At 38.6% G+C, this 16604-nt stretch overlaps 1 protein-coding gene across 3 annotated transcripts in view; it reads right to left on the bottom strand.

Moving 5' to 3' along the window:
- Positions 1-2966: 2966 nt before the first annotated feature.
- The window catches only part of MALRD1 (MAM and LDL receptor class A domain containing 1), a 249923-nt gene continuing 236285 nt past the window's right edge, over positions 2967-16604 (bottom strand). For 2 of the 3 annotated variants that reach the window (XM_030503871.1, XM_030503880.1), the window contains 3 exons: positions 6637-6712; positions 5060-5116; positions 2967-4334 (listed from right to left, as the gene is read on the bottom strand). In XM_030503871.1, coding sequence (XP_030359731.1) covers positions 4206-4334; positions 5060-5116; positions 6637-6712 — 262 coding nt within the window. In that variant the 3' untranslated portion in view covers positions 2967-4205. The remainder of the gene's footprint in view (positions 4335-5059; positions 5117-6636; positions 6713-16604) is intronic. The other variant, XM_030503888.1, reaches the window with a different exon arrangement.

Here is a 16604-nt window from a genome sequence, read left to right on the forward strand (position 1 = left end):
TGAGCCTTCTCTTCTCCAGACTGAACAAGCCCAGCTCTCTCAGCCTGTCTTCATCGGAGAGGTGCTCCAGCCCTCTGATCACCTTCATGGGCTTCCTCTGGATTCATTTCAGCAGGTCCATGTCCTTCTTGTGTTGGTGGCCCCAGAGCTGAATGCAGTACTGCAGGTGGGGTCTCACAAGAGCAGAGCAGAGGGGGAGAATCACCTTCCTTGACCTGTGGGCATGCTCCTTTTGATGCAACCCAGTATATGGCTGGCTTCCCCGGGCTGCAAGCACACACTGCCAGCTCATGTTGAGCTTCTCATCAACCAACACCCCCAAGCCTTCCTCCTCAGGGCTGCTCTCAATCTATTCTCCACCCAGCCTGTATTTGTCCTTGGGATTGTCCTGACCCAGGTGCATGACCTTGCACTTGGTCTTGCTGAACTTCTTGAGGTTTGCACGGGCCCACCTCTCAAGCCCGTCAAGGTCCATCTGGGTGGCATCCCTTCCCTCCAGCATGTTGACTTAACCACACAGCTTGGTGTTGTCGGGAAACTTGCTGAGGGCACACTCAATCCCACTGTCCATGTCACCAAAAAAATGTTAAATGACACCAGTCCCAGTACTGACCACTGAGGGAAATCACTCATCACTAGTCTCCATTAGGCCATTGAGCCAAACTTTAAAATTAGATCCTGCGGTTGATCAGTTTTATTGTCTTCATTCTGATCAGTCTGCTGCTGGTCAATCAGGGCAAGGATGAGAGAAAATCACCAGCAGCAAGCACTTGGACTACATCCATAGAGATCTCAATTGTAATGGGCAGCACACACTGGAATTATATGGAGAAATGAGGCAACGGCACAAAGCACTGGTACTGCTGCAACAGTGCAATGAATGAGCCCAAGGGGAAACTCTGAGCAAGGCCTGAGCCCCTCAGTTTTGTCAAAGAGGAGGGTACACAACTACAAGTTATACCTAAAGTTTTTTAAACAGAAAATAAGACCCTCTCCCCTTTCCCACGTCTTCTCAAATTGCAGAGTAGTGGCTAGTAGCAGATGTCAAGGCAGGTATTGGAGCAAACTGCAAGCAAGATGACCCTTTCTAACATAAGGATCTGGCTATCTGTGTGTGAAAGGTTGTTGATATGTACTATAATTATGTCTTGTTTGAAATGCAGGTTAGCCAAAAGCTTGCTTACATTTTTTATGATTGTGAGATTTTGGGAGCTGAAACTCTGAGAAGGCCACATTGGTGACACTGCAGGTGGTATTAGGTTTTGTTAAAAGTTTTGTCTTGTAATTTATTTCCACTGTTACCGTGGATCATTAATGTATAAACATGTTTACACTAGACTAAGTACAGTATTCATCAACTGTATAGAGTACCCATCTTCTGATTTACTCTAGGAAAACCAGCCACTTGGAAACAATTCATTTTTACTACTTAGAATTTTTAACAATAACAGCATAATCTTATGGAGGGTATTTAGTCAAGATCTATTATTAATTTAGAACAGCAAGAAGCTTATATTCTTTAGATTTTTACATTAAAGTTTTGGCAAGGATAACTGAAAATATGAATTCTACTGCTTTGGTTCAAATTACTGAAAAGTTTCAGAAAATTAAGTAAAAAGTATAATTTTTGTCTTAAACTTTTAAGTCTGGGGCTGTTGTTAGTAAGCTGTTAGGCAAGAGACAATAACTATACAGTGAATATAAGTAAATATTTTGCTCTTGGTGAAATAAGAATAGTAAAATATGACCAAAGTTCAGGAAGATGAAAAGTCTGAATTTTAACATTTGCTTTAAAAACATTCTGTTAATTATAAAAATGGAAAATTATTTTGGTGGAAACCTACCTTGCTTCAGAGATAATCCAGAAGAATCACAGTACCCTCAGGAAATAGCTAACTATAAGAAATATGATATTATTTGACTTCTTTTACAATAATTCTCTATAATCATATGTTTCTATTTATGAAATTAAAGTGAGTACCATTAATAGTAAAATAAATATATTTTCTTTCATAAGGAAGAATGTGATAAAATTCTACAATTATTAATTTAATCCTTTTCATTATTGTAATTTTTTACAGATATATATTGTGTAACACAATGATTGGAGATTTAAGGACTATAGCATAACCAGCATTTTAGTGTTTAATGAAATTCTGAAAGCAGTGCTAGCCTGTTGCAGAATAAATGAGAATTTGACTACATGGGCTTGACCTTGTAGGAATGTTTAATGTCTGTTTATAATGTGGAGATCAATCATCTCACACAGATTTATCAAAATACCAGAGTTCAGGAGCTGGGGGCACTTGACACTTTGCTGGGTCAAGTGTATTCTGTGTCTTAATGAGTACAAGTATAATGAGCAAATTCTATGTTTCTGTTTTACTAATCTTGTTTCAGAAAGAAATCAGCATGTGTGATCCTCTTGTCACAGTTCCTTTTTTAAAACCTCCATAGAATAACATTTGGTAACTTCCAACTAAACTCGGCACTAAGGCAGGTGTGTGTATGAAAGACATGAAGCTCCAAGCATCTTCATTAGAATAGCAGTGGGGTAGGACACAACTGTACAAATCCAGGCCACAGAGGAGAAGTTGCAGTATGAGTTTGTTACCTGTGCTACCAACTGGCCAAGCAGCCAAATGCAGAGCAGCTGATCAGCATGTGTAGCTCTCAGCCAGACAGTGATTAATGCTTCTTGTTCAGTTTGTAGTTAGGACACATCAGGGGGACAAGTTCAAGAGACAAAGCTATGGAACTTGGGGAAGAAGAGAGGATACTACAGTGAATTATAGAAGAGAGGGGAAAGAGAAGTAGTAGGGTTTACACTGCAGCAGAGAGGTACTTATTACCATATTGATGTAGAGATATGGAGAGAATGATGGACAAACATCCAAGGGAATCATGCATTGTTACTTCTGCTACCCATGAAACAACATGCCGGTCAGATAAGAAAACATAAATCAAAAAGTAGCTCTGTGGCTCCAGTAGAGAGCTATGGACTACTGATAACGCTATTAACAAAAAGTGAAGAAAAACCCAAACCAAACCCCAAACAAACAGTCCCCTGCATGATGGAATGAACCCAGGCTTCAATGTGTTTTTCAGTCTGGAGTCTCAAAAGTCTAATTTCAGCTTTCCCTGAAGGTATTACCAGAGATACTGCCTACCATCCAGATGTCTGGTTTTATGAAATTTGTAGGAGTTTAGTAACTTTGAAACTTGCCAATGGGTTTAAAATTAAGCAGGCTGTAGAAATACAGTAAGGGAGGAAAACACAAGCACAGAAGGAACACTTAAGACTTCAAGCTAAAAATGACCACCATGTAATTCAAGTGGGCATTATGGAAGATGGCATATTGTCAGGTTATTTAAAGTGTAAACATAAGCTATTCCTGATACCACAGAGGATAATGCTCTAAATTAGGAGGAAATCCAGAATTCCCACCTCTAAAATCTTTCTTATTGAGGCATAAGAAAGGGACAACATAAATTTCAGCTATGTGGGAGGCCAAGCTATTCAGCAAAAATACAGTTTCCTGAACACGCCAGTTTCCATCCTCTGTCAACCACTAAACTGATCAATAGTGCTGTGGTAAGCACTGTAGAGCTGACCAGAAGGGAATTTGGTCAGATATGGCTATCAAGGTTAGTAATAAACATATTTTTTGAAAGTAAGTATGCATACCAGTATGTCACATTGATGAATCACAGTTGAGTTGGTACGCAAATGCATGACTCATGACCATCTTTGATTTAGCTTGATATGTTTCTAATTATGCAAAGACTTTTCTTTTGCTTCTGCCCCTTGAAACACTAAAATGGTCATTTAAAATCTGTTTCCAGTGCAAAACTACAGAAATATTTAAGTCATAATTTCTCAAATAATCCACATGCAATTATGATTCCCAAACCTCAAGAATCTGGATTGGATTAAATGTTTTATTAACATACTGGAATTTGAACTGAACGAATATGAAATGAATTCATAGTTATAGTTACCAATCTCTTTCTGCACCAACAAAAAGGACAGAAGAATATGTATATATGTTTTACATATGTATGGATTCCATTTTTAATATAGCTACTTTCTGAACATAATTATTTTAATTAAAGAGTTATTCTGTGAAGAGTTATTAATTCATATTGCAAACACTATAATATCATGACATTTCAGATTTTAGAACAAATCTTCAGGCAAAGAGTTATAAGCAATATTGATCCTGTTTTATGTCTGTTTTCAAGAAGCTGCATAATTTCTCCATGTCTTCTGATGCTTCACCATAGAGAGGATTTGGAAAAGAATTAGCATTCACATCTCCATTAAATGGATACTAAAAGGAAAAACATAGAATGAAATTTAAAAACTAAGTCATTCAATTCATTTGTTAGAATGGACATATGAATGGCTGTAGATTCATTACAGAAATAGCATATGATGTTAAGTTCAAAGAAAGTTACAAAATCTCTAAACCTTTTAGACCAGATTTTCAGCTGATAAATATTAGCATGGCTCCACTGAAACCTTTACCTGCCACATATACCTGATCAAGTCATTTAACCTCCTTCTGCATCTGTTCCCACTTGCCTCCAGAGCTCTTTCTCTATTACATTTATACTATTATTTGGAGAGAAACTGTGCACAATGATGTGATTGCAGTGGGTCACTCGTTTTGGTACATGGTATTGTAAATTTAAATGACCGTTTCTAATTTTCTTGAATGAGGAATAGACAAGAAAAGGGATACAATGAACTCTTCGTGTAAGGACTTCTGTAGTTCGAAACATATTCTTCAGCATCTGCCACACTGGAAAGTGTTGAACTACTGTATAGTGTAGCAAGTAGCTGCAGTAAGCAACATTAATGAAACTACTATTATGAGTCCTTGTCAGCCAATCCAGCCCTGGTCACCTTTCTCAGATTTCCAGAGGTGCTAACATTATGAGTAGTAAAATACCATTGACTTTAAGTGCCTTTTTACATTTTTCTCTGCAAATGAATTTTGTTTAATAGTCCAACACATATGCTGCTTTAGAAGATAAATGCGTTATTACATACCTCATGCCATGGAGAAACACTAATTTGAACAGTGGGTGAGGTGGCATACCCAGGAGACTATAAAAAGAAAAAAAACTGTTTTAGAATATTTTTAGTGAGCTGCAAATCATATTCTGAAAATATCCTTCCGTGTGGCTGTCTGAGTAACACACTCTATAGATCCAAAATTATAAGGCAATGTTATAGGTAATGTTAAGCCTGCGTGGTTTCAGTATTCAGAAAGGTCTGTGGAGAATTGTTCTTACTTTTAAAAACTTCTAGATGTCCACAAGTTACTCACTTGTGAGTATTCAGCTGGAGAGCTGTTGTTTATGTTTTACCATATCTTTTAACTCGTGATTCACCATTCAGATTTAAGGCCCATCAGACTCAGTGAAAACTCATAACTCTTGTTTTCCCTTTTAAAAGAAGAATTAGTGAAAACACATATTTTCCCAATCTTGAAGGAAATAGAGGAAAATCTGGTACAACACTGGACTTCAATCACAATGCCTGGGGCTGTCTCCTATAAAAATGTCTCTACTGACACTGCGCTTCTGTTTTTCAACTTGCTTTTAAATGAAGCCTGTCAGGAATCTATTTCAACTAAAATAAAAATGTCCTGATAAATTGGACATGATTGTGATGGGAATGTTTCCAACTTGGGGCTTGTACAGATCCCAACCTGTAAGTGAATTAATTTGATCTAATGTCTCTAAAATCAGGTGTAAGGAACCTTTTATAGAAAGTAAATGGCATGTCATAGTTAATCCTATTCAAAGCTGCAGTAGAATCTTATATTACTGACTATGGAAAGGACAAGGAAGTTTTATTTTCTGTTTTAAACTAAGCCTAATTCTTTCCATGGTAATAAGGGTAGTATCAAAAAAGGGCAGGAAGGATGTTTTAAATATTCTTTTTTTTTTCTCCTTCTAACTCCGTGGTGATGTGTCTGTATTATTTTCAATGATAAATCAAACAACAGAGATAGCTGCAATGGCATTAGGGAAATGTGTGACCAAGAGCTTCTTTAGTGTCAAGGTGAATTTTACAGTGATGCACATTTAAGGTATTGGGAAGTATTCTACACATTCTACACTATCTTATTAAAGTTAGGTGTGCGTGCAAAGGCAACTTGGGTACTGAATCACACATTTTGTGTTTTTTGGTGGTGGTGCTGTTTTTTTTTTTTTTTTTTTTTTTTTTTTTTTTTTTTTTTTTTTTTTTTGGTGGGGGGGGGGGGGCCCCCCAGGTCCCCCCCCAGAATTAAAAAAGACAAGTCTCAGTGAGCTTTTTCTTCTATATGTCTGGCTAAATATTTCATCCAAATTTCTTTTCTTTTTTCTCATATTTAGCAGCCCACAATCAATATTAGTTACAAACATGATGATGTTCTCAAAACTGAGCTGATTTCAAATCTGCCTATGTTTTGAAAATGTACTGGAACCAATCTGAGTGCTACAGCAATTTTTACTTCTTACTTCTTTTAGTAAATAGCATTCAGTGAGGGAATACGCAGTTTGTTTTAATGGAAAATTTGGCTGAGAACTACAGCCTCACATTTTTCTGAATGTATAGAAGCAGCTTTTGCTACTTACCTTTACTTTCCCAGATGAACTAAGGTCTTCATACAATGGGTTGGCAAATGAAGCATCAGTGGTTTCCTTCAGTTTCCTTGAAAAGTCAAGTAAACAAAAAAACCACCCACAGCATCACAGAGGTTGTCAAACAACCAAACAGTTTCAGGTTGAAAAGACTGAAGTCAAAAAATACATCTCTGACTGAGTTCTATTGAAATGAATGCAATTAAACCGATGTTCTGAGTAAGTCATTTGTGTGCAGGTTAAAATAATCACTTTTCATTTGTTGCTGCTAAAAATATATATGCTTTTGGATATGCATAGATTTATTGTTCATCAGTGAGAACCACAGGTGAGGCACACTGCATGATTTATTTTGCAAAGAACTAAAACCAGAGGGGTTGCTTAGGAGGAAGGCACAGGTAGGCTACCGAAATATGTCACCTTATAAGTTAAATCAGTGCAAGAACCTGCATTTGGGGTTTAGACTAAGACAGACGTGACCTTAAAATCTTTCACAACAGTCTGACAGCAAGTAATTCCTTCTAATGCCAGTCTCATAATTCAGTTTGATTACCTGACACAGCAATGTGGAGAGCTAAATATTTGAACCTGTTGATTTGTTCATTTGATCTTAATCTTAACTGTAATAAATCATGATATTCTGATGCTTTTAATTAGTTTAGTGAAGCTATAATACACTAGGTTGTTTGTATGCCTCATAAGTGTGTATTTGCATACTAATCCTCCTTAACGAAGCCCACAAAATATACATAGAATTGATTTTTTTACTCTAAAATCACACCATGGCTCACAAAACCTGAGGCTCACAAAACCTAAGGTCAGAAGCAAACTCAGATATGAAGTTTTAAAGGAACACAGCTCTGCTTCTAAACTAGTGCCCAGAGGGCCAGATTGGTATGCTTTAATTTTAGTGTGTCCTTTAGATGTCACAAACCAGCTGTATGTCTTAATACAGCCATTAAGCATGATACAAAATTAAGCACATTAATTCTGTTTACAGTCACTGGAGATACTTCCAAAGGGCGACACAAGTCACACAATTCACGGTGGGAACCACCTTTACTGTGCCAATAGGAAATTATAAAGATAGGAATGGGTATGATTCTCTTCCATCCTGCATTCCCCCATTGAACTCAAGCAATTCGTGCAAGACGTATATATTGCTTATTTGGACAAGAACACTGAGTACTTAGGTCTGTCCTGAGGGCAGGAAGGATACTGAGCACAGATCTCCAGCTTCGTCTGCAAACAGGATAACTAATCAGCAAGATATTGTGCCAAACTGTGGGCACCGAAAAGAGTGCTCGTGGTTGAGTTCTTCAATAGCGTGTGTGTGGTTGCTATGTTTAGTGCTGAAACTGGTCCTGTCTATGCATGTGAGGTTTTCTCAAGCATGAAAATTGAGTCTTGCTCAGGTTGTTCAGCATATTTCGGGTGTCCCTCCACTTTAGGTCTGAATCATGAAAGAACATATGTAGTTGGGCACCTAATCTTAGGGATTATAGGATATGGGCACTGATTGAATTTATGCTACCCAGATTTAGGTGGAGAATAAGCTTTCCTAAATTCTCTCCTGTTCTTATGAAACTTTTTGACAAAGCAGGGCTTTGGAATTCACCTTGAATATATTACTTTACATGTAACATATATGTTACACTTATATTCACATAGATGCATATATATGAATGCATTTGTACAAACATATATATGGTTACTCCCTGTTTGTGAACGTCGCAAATTGTTCATAGAACTGTAGAATCTGAGGGATACCAATAAGTATCCTTAAAAATTATTGAAATATTTTTGAATGACTTGAAAGTCTTCAAAGAATATGCAAGTGAAAATTTAATCACATTTACACAAGAGCTATAATCCATCAGTTGGATGAGGTAGTAATTGCTTGTGAACTGACATGACATATTCCCATTACTTTACATGTTGTGCATACATCCCTAGAAGTAAAGACAACGCATTCGATCTTTAGCTAATTAGAAATGTGAATCTTTCCTTATTAAAACAAAGCAATGGTATGTCCACTCCAGTACTCTGTCACCAACATAGATCGTGATGAGGAAAGCATAAAAGCGCAGTATCAGTGAGTGAGGTGAGTGTTGCCATCTGGTCATCAGTTTACACCCTAATTTTAAATTGCTTGATTGAGCAGTTTAACTAAATGTGTTGCAGTGGCTGGAGTTAAGCTCATTCTTGCAGTGCTTGCTATTATTTGACATAAGTGAAACATTGCCCTGATAGAAAATGATAGCTTATTGCTACAGTAAAGAGCAATATGCCTATCGAAGGCCTCAAGATAGGGAGAAAGTTACGTATGTGTTACTACTGTATAGTAAGGGTAATGTTCATCACTCACAGGAATTCTGGTTCAGAATAATCGATCACTATGAAATGTTTATAAATCTCATTTATGAAGGAAACCCACAAATTCCAAGTTCAGAAGTCTGTACCAAGCAGGGTTAAAAATGCTGAGCATAGCATGGTTTAGGAAAAAAAAAAAAAGACTCAAACGTGTGTAAGGCAGCTCAGAGAGAACTGGGTTTTCCAATAAAACCAAGAAATACCACAGTAGGAAAGGATTAATCATTTTGGGGTTAGGTCATGGGTCACAGCTTTGCTAAACACATCTACATTCCTTATTAGCAATAATTAATGCCTTTCATAGGTTTCTCCTTTATAGCCTCACAGAGATGGGAGAAAACTTTATGCTCCACAAAATACCTGACAGTGTATAAAGGCACTCCTGAATAGCATCATGCTATTTAATGGAAAATCAAAGTATCTGGATTTAATTTGTTTGAAAGCAAATTTTGTACGTTTCAATGTACCTTTCAATGAAAAATCAAATATTTCTTTTAGATAGTGCAAATTTGTAGGAAATACAGTAGTAGAAGAATTTTTACCATCAGGTCCATAACAACGACAAAATCCTAGAGGACCAAAGTTTTAATTACAATTAAGCTACTAAAAAGGATAAACTGGTTCAAACTTAAACAGGGAAGATTTAGGTTGGATATAAGGAAGAAATTCTTTACTGTGAGGGTGGTGAGACACTGGAACAAGTTGCCCAGAGAAGCTGTAGCTGCCCCATCCCTGGCAGTGTTCAAGGCCAGGCTGGATGGGGCTTTGAGCAACCTGGTCTAGTGGGAAGTGTCTGTGCCCATGGCAGGGGGATTGAAACTAGATGATCTTAAGGTACTTTCCAATCCAAACCATTATATGATTCCATAATCCTTTAATAGAATTCTTTATAGAGGTTCTAAATCTTCTGTTCTAAACAGAAACTATAACTCAAGATCTCGTTGCAAAGCATTTATAAAACCTTTTAAACTAAACTTAGTTTTGCAGAAGTAGGCTGTATTTGGCACATCCCACAGAAGGAAAGGGAAGCACGATGAGAACAAGGCAGTCTTTTGAAAAGCTGCATTTAGAATCATCTGTAAGTCATTTGGATACTTGACTAGGCTGTTGATATGCTGTCTGGGCTTCCTGGGTCTGCACTTTGTACCTGTTGAGTCACTTTAGAAAACTTCATTTAAAAAAAATCCCCAGTCCTTTGCATCTTTCATCTTAGTGATCTTGAAGGATATAGACTGAGTGATTTGCTCTGTTTCAGCATGTCACCTCCTGTTTTATTGAAACCTTTCCTATGTGTGACAGTTGTGAGATGTACATTTCAGAAAAACTGAAGACTTCAGACTATAGCACTGGGTTTCATCCTTCAGAAAAAAAGTATTCTACAAAAGAAGGAATGGATTTGGATAACAGCATTAGACTAGGAAAATAACTCCCAAAGAACAGTTACACTTGCTGCTTCCTAGTTTTGTGGGGTTTTTTTTCTCATAAAACTGCACCTTTTTCTCTCATTCTACAAGGAGAGTGTCTGTCTCCAATCCAGTTCACAAGCTGAAAATCATTCAATAAATGTCATTCTATTGTCACAGTGTTTGTCACTTTGGAATATAGGAACAGAGGCATAGCCAGTGATGAACTCCAGCAGTCCTTCAGATCCACTTGGAGAGCCTTCCCTGGAATATGCTATCCATTTCTCCACGCCAGACCTCCAGAAGCGTACAGTCTAATTGGAGAAAGTCCTGGCAAGAGCAACTGTGAATCATTGTAATTGTAAAAAACGTTAACCATGGACAAAGGCAAAGAGCACTGAGCCTGTTTAATCTAAAAAAACCAGCTGGTAAGGCATAACAACTGCCTTCAAGTGCAAAACAAGCTTTTAGCAATGAGAAAGGGAATGATCTGTTCTTGCCCATGGTGAATAGGAATGAACTTAGATTCTAAACAGACATATCAGCAATTAGAAAAAAACTAACAGTAGACTTTCTTTCTAGCTAGGTTATCAAGATTGGCTGAGAATGCCACCAAATTCATGTTGCTAAAGGTCTTTAAGTGCAAATCCAGAAGTAATACAATTGAGTCTGTCCTGTGGCAGGATGAAAAATGGCCTTTGCGGCTCCCATTTTCCCTTGATTTTCTATCATTTTAGAATATTTTCTCAGAGCACCTCATTTTTTTACTCTGTTGCCTGTGCAGCAAGACACATTATTGATAAGCTTTGGAAAAATTAATGTTCTGTGTTCATTATGATTGACAGGACTGATAACAGCTGTGGTAAATTAGCATTGCAGCTGATGGCACAGATCAAGAACAGGGAAGGAACAAACTGAAAGGATTCAGGGACATTGGCTGCTTTGAAGGCAATAGGAAGTAAGAATAGCTTAGCTGGGTGGAAAGTCACTTTTCACATTCTCACTTTTTAAAGTAAAATGAAGCATGAGAAGGCAGCTGATATAAAATGGAAGCTAAACTGAAGCTTTACTTCTATTTGGTCAGTAAGGACAGATGACACTGATGGAGTGGAGTATAACTGACAGCTTTCCCTTCTGGACTAGAAAACATCATCTCTGCAGCAAGAACAGGAATGTGAGAAACTTGTAAGCTTTCTCTGATTTGAAGTTTCTATACAAAAGTTTCACATACCCCCAGCTGGCAGCTGGGAAGCAGCTTGTATATCTGAATGCTATCGTGGTAATGAAGCACACTGCTACCAAGCCATGCGGCGGGCTGTTTTTGTCTGGTAGGAATTAAACTTATATGATGACCTCGAGTAACTTCCACTTGGATGCTGAAGAGTTTAAAGTCTGCAGATCAGAAATGAAATTCTTGCAAAGGAAGGAGAAGAAGGAGGGACCAAAGGGGAAGCAGGACATTCTTTCTGGATTGAAAGGAGGGGTTAAGGCACTATCGATCTTTTCAGTAAAGAAAGAGAGCAACAATTGTAACTCTCAGATTCTCAACGCTGTTAGTGACAACTTCTTAGCCAGCAATTGTCTAAAGGGTCACCAGCCTACCCTTACTGTTTGCTACCTGGATTTCTGGTAAAAAATTTAGTTCTATTGGAAACTGAAAACTTTTCCTAAGTCCTTGTGCACATTGCTGTGCTATTTCCACTGAGGTGTAGATGGACCTGGATTCAATCTTAAAATGCTCTGGGAGCTAGCACCTACAGTTGTTAATGTGCCTCTGGAGGACCATCTGCCAACGCCTGCATGTGTGGTTCTATACAAGCAAAAAGAAAGGAGACACTAATAGAAATTATTAAAAAATAGCTAGCAGAAGAATTTATAAAAAGACAGTAAACACAGGCTCAAGTGTGTGAAAGATTCCATGTGAAACAATGGCCAAGCAGGCACTCCTAAAGTGTCTCTAGTGCCTAATGACTGTAAGAAAACAACATATCCCAGGGAGGCTAAAAGCAGACACAAGCCTTTGAAGCAAAAAGGAATTGTAGGAAGGTATCATTCGTGTGCACAGTTAAATTCCTCTAGTTCATCAAATCCCCTTAAAAAAAATCAGGAGCAAAATCTCATGCCTCTGTGTGGTGCTGTCACATTTTACATTTTACAGATTTATGCAAACACAAGTCACTTCTTACTCTAATGTTTTATCTTAAAGAACCAAACTTCAGCATGATAACATTGGCTTTATTTTCACCACTCATTTCTGATTACTGATTAAGCAGTTAAGGAAGAACTTGCCTTAATTTACTACAATGTTTCCAGCTGTGATTTCTGTGTAACAAATCATGCTAGGCACTAAGTATTTGAAGGAGAGACAAGTGGCCTGGATGAGCTTATCTTCTCAAATTCAAAGTTTCAGGTTTCATTGTTTTCACAATTCCACAATTTCAATCAAATGGTCGTTTATTAGCTAGATTATTTCTTGATAAGATGCTATAAAATGCATTTTTAACTCAACTGTGATCAAAAACAATGAAAATAAAATTGTTTATTCTATATCAGGGGCAAAATGATTTGATAGTCTTTGTCAATTCGTATAGGCAAATCTTGGAACAACAAAAATTTCCATCATCATAACTTAACTTTTTGACTGCTCCAGTGAAAACAATCAAGACCAGAATGATCTTTGCTCTGTAAGTTATCTAACTCTCTGTTTCACAGCTCTGATTTTCTTCATGTCAGAGGGGCTGTAATATTTTCTTGCTACATAGTAAGATCCTCATTCATCCCTGTTTTAGTACACACATACATAATAGGGCACTTAAGTGTTTGGCATCGTATTGTGACAGGGTAACTTTTCATGTACAAAAAAGACCTTTTTTTTTCTTTTTTTAGCATGTATAATTGCAGGAAAGGAAAAAAAATATTTCTCGAACTTAGATATGTGGGTAGAAGAGAAGTGGATGGCAGTGCAGTAACCCTTAAGTAACCCCATGAAAGAAAAAGGTAAAAAGGAGTGTTTAAAGCACAGAAGTAACATAAAGAAAAAAACCTTTTTTTTTGTTAAAACATCATCAACCTTGTTCTGAGAAAAACATTAGACTTTTCAAAAATATTAATTTAAATTAAAAAAAATAATTGAGAAGCTCTTACAATACAGCTAATCTTGCACTTCTGAGGTGCCTTTCCATATATGTACCTTTGCAGGCTGTATAAATGTGAATTAATAAAGTTTTAAAGCCCTTATAAACTAAGATAAGGAGATGCTGTCATTCCCATTTTACGGAAGAAGAAGGAGACAAAAAGAAATTAGGCTAAGATATGCACTCAATTAACAGTAGCACAACCTTCAATATTTTACTTCTGTGTCCATAGGCAACTCTACCTGTCAAGGATAGCATGCAGTGTTAGGAGACGTGTCAGCAGCAATAATGTCAGGACAGGAGTCAGCACAATTTAGTAGATACTTCGGGAGATAGCAACATCCCCAAAGAGAAAAAAGTCTATAGCAGGGCAAAAGTTTAAAGGTAAAGAGACAGCTTTGAAGATGAATTCTGGAGAAGAAAATGAGGGGTGAGAGACATCTAACATCATGAAAATGGACAAAATGCACAACAGGAATTGCTGAAGGGGAGGAAAGGATGTGGTAGGTACTTACTGGCAGGGAAGAATCTAGCAGAGTAAGTCAAGATATGGGCAGAGAAGAAATGCAAGTGTTAGAGGAAAATAAGGAACAGAGGAAAAAAGTCTTAAATTAGAGATAGAGGAAGCAGAGATTATTAGAGGAATGACAGGAAGGGCTAGGAAATATATCTGTGAAATAATAAACAGGCAGTCTAAGGCACTTGAAATAAATTTTGAAGTAAATCTTCACCAATTTAGCTGATTTTTATTTTCCTTTACTGAGGATGCACTTTATGCAGTAGGATGTCAGAAGATAATTTAGTTGCTATTTGCACAGTACTGAGCGCAAGCGCAGTACTTGATGGAAGAAATACAGATTTGGAAAAAAAATATCACCAGCTAGAGCACTCATTCACCACAGGCAAGACAGGTTCTTTAACCACAATCCAAGAGGTCTGTACTGGGGTGATCTTAGTGCAAGATGACAGTATTGGATAATGGGTGTAAGACAAAAAGGTAGGGGGAATGGGTGGAAGGAACAGAAAAGTTCACATTGGTGATACACATCTGAAGGACCACTGATTAAGATGGCTATTACAAGATTAAAACAGAAAGCCAGATTTTGTATCTGTAGCAATTACAGGAGAGGGGACAAAAACTATGATTTGTAAAAAAAAGTTGTGAAATTCTGCAGTCTCACAGCTTGAATTTTTTCTGATCTATTGAAGCTTTCTATGAAAACCCATATATTTTAAAGTAGAAAAAATCCACTTTTATTCCATCCACATATCACAGGGAAAAAGAAAGTTCTCAGATGGGTGTAAATAGTGAAATATTTAGGGGAAAAATATCCCACCAGGTGCATGTGGTACTCAGTAGCTTCAGGAAAAGCTCTGAATCTGCCTGTAAGAAACTAATCTGGCATCAGAGGTTTCAAGAAACCACTTGTCTGTAAACTGGAGAGGCATGGATTTGACAGATGGACCACTCAGTGGATAAGGAATTGGTTAAATGGTCACATTCAAGGAGTTGTGATCAACGGCTTGAGGTCCAAGTGGAGACTAGTGACAAGTGATGTTCCTCAGGGGTCAGTATTGGGACTGGTGCTGTTTAACATCTTTGTCGGCAACATGGACAGTGGGATTGAGTGCTCCCTCAGCAAGTTTCCTGACAACACCAAGCTGTGTGGTTAGGTCTGCAGCATGGACTCAAGCTAATTGCATGCCATCTTCATTAACAGCTCTGCTTGTCCTGCCCCAGGAAGGGGAGCATAGCGGCACCCCCGCCCCATCTGCAACCTTCCAATTGATCTGAAATTAGTTATCTGACATTAATCAATTATCTGACATTAATTAATTATATGCTGCGCTGAATCTCTTCTATGTCCAACCCAGGCACAGCTACAGGTGGGGCGGAGAAGAGATTCAGAGCAGCCCTGTGGAGAAGGACTTGGGGGTGTTTGTTGATGAGAAGCTTAACATGAACAGGCTTCAGTGTGCGCTTGCAGCCCAGAAAGCCAACTGTATCCTGGGCTGCATCAAAAGAAGCATGACCAGCAGGTTGAGGGAGGTGATCCTGCCCCTCTACTCTGCTCTTGTGAGACCCCGCTTGCAGTACTGTGTGTAGTTCTGGTGTCCTCAGCGTAAAAAGGACATGGAGCTGTTGGAGCGAGTCCAGAGGAGGCCATCAGGATGATAAGAGGGCTGGAGCACCTCCCGTATGGAGACAGGCTGAGAAAGTTGGGGCTGTTCAGTCTGGAGAAGAGAAGGCTGCGTGGAGACCTCATAGCATCCTTCTAGTATCTGAAGGGGGCCTATAAGGATGCCAGAGAGGGACTTTTCATTAGGGACTGTAGTGATAGGACAAGGGGTAATGGGTTCAAAATGAAACAGGGGAAGTTCAGGTTAGGTATAAGGAAGAAGTTCTTTACTGTGAGGGTGGTGAGGCGCTGGCACAGGTTACCCAGAGAAGCGGTGAATGCTCCATCCCTGCCGGTGTTCAAGGCCAGGCTGGATAGAGACCCAGACATGGTTTAGTACGAGGGGTCCCTGCCCATGTCAGGGGGGTTGGAACTAGATGATCTTAAGGTTCTTTCCAACCCTAACTAGTCTATGATTCTATGATTCTAGGATTCTAACACGCTGGAGGGAAGGGATGCCATCCAGAGGGACCTTGACAGGCTCAAGGTGCATTGAACTTAATGAAGTCCAATGAGGCCAAACCAAGGTCCTACACCTGGGTTGGGGCAATCTCAAGAACAAATACAGAGTGGGTGGAAAATGGATTGAAAGCAGCCCTGAGGAGAAGGACTTGGGGGTGTTAGTTGGTGAGAAGCTCAACATGAGACGGTAGTGTGCGCTTGCAGATCGGAAAGCCAAGCGTATGCTGGGCTGCATCAAAAGGAGTGTGACCAGAAGGTCGAAGGATGTGATCCTGCCCCTCTACTCTGCTCTTGTGAAACCCCACCTGGAGTAGTGTGCAGCTCCTATCACTACAAGGGCCTGCAATGACAGGACAAGGGGGGATGGCTTTAACCTGAAAGAGGGCAGATTTAGATTAGACATTAGGAAG

Source organism: Strigops habroptila, chromosome 1 (genome assembly GCF_004027225.2).
Source record: "Strigops habroptila isolate Jane chromosome 1, bStrHab1.2.pri, whole genome shotgun sequence".
Classification (NCBI taxonomy): Eukaryota; Metazoa; Chordata; class Aves; order Psittaciformes; family Psittacidae; genus Strigops; species Strigops habroptila.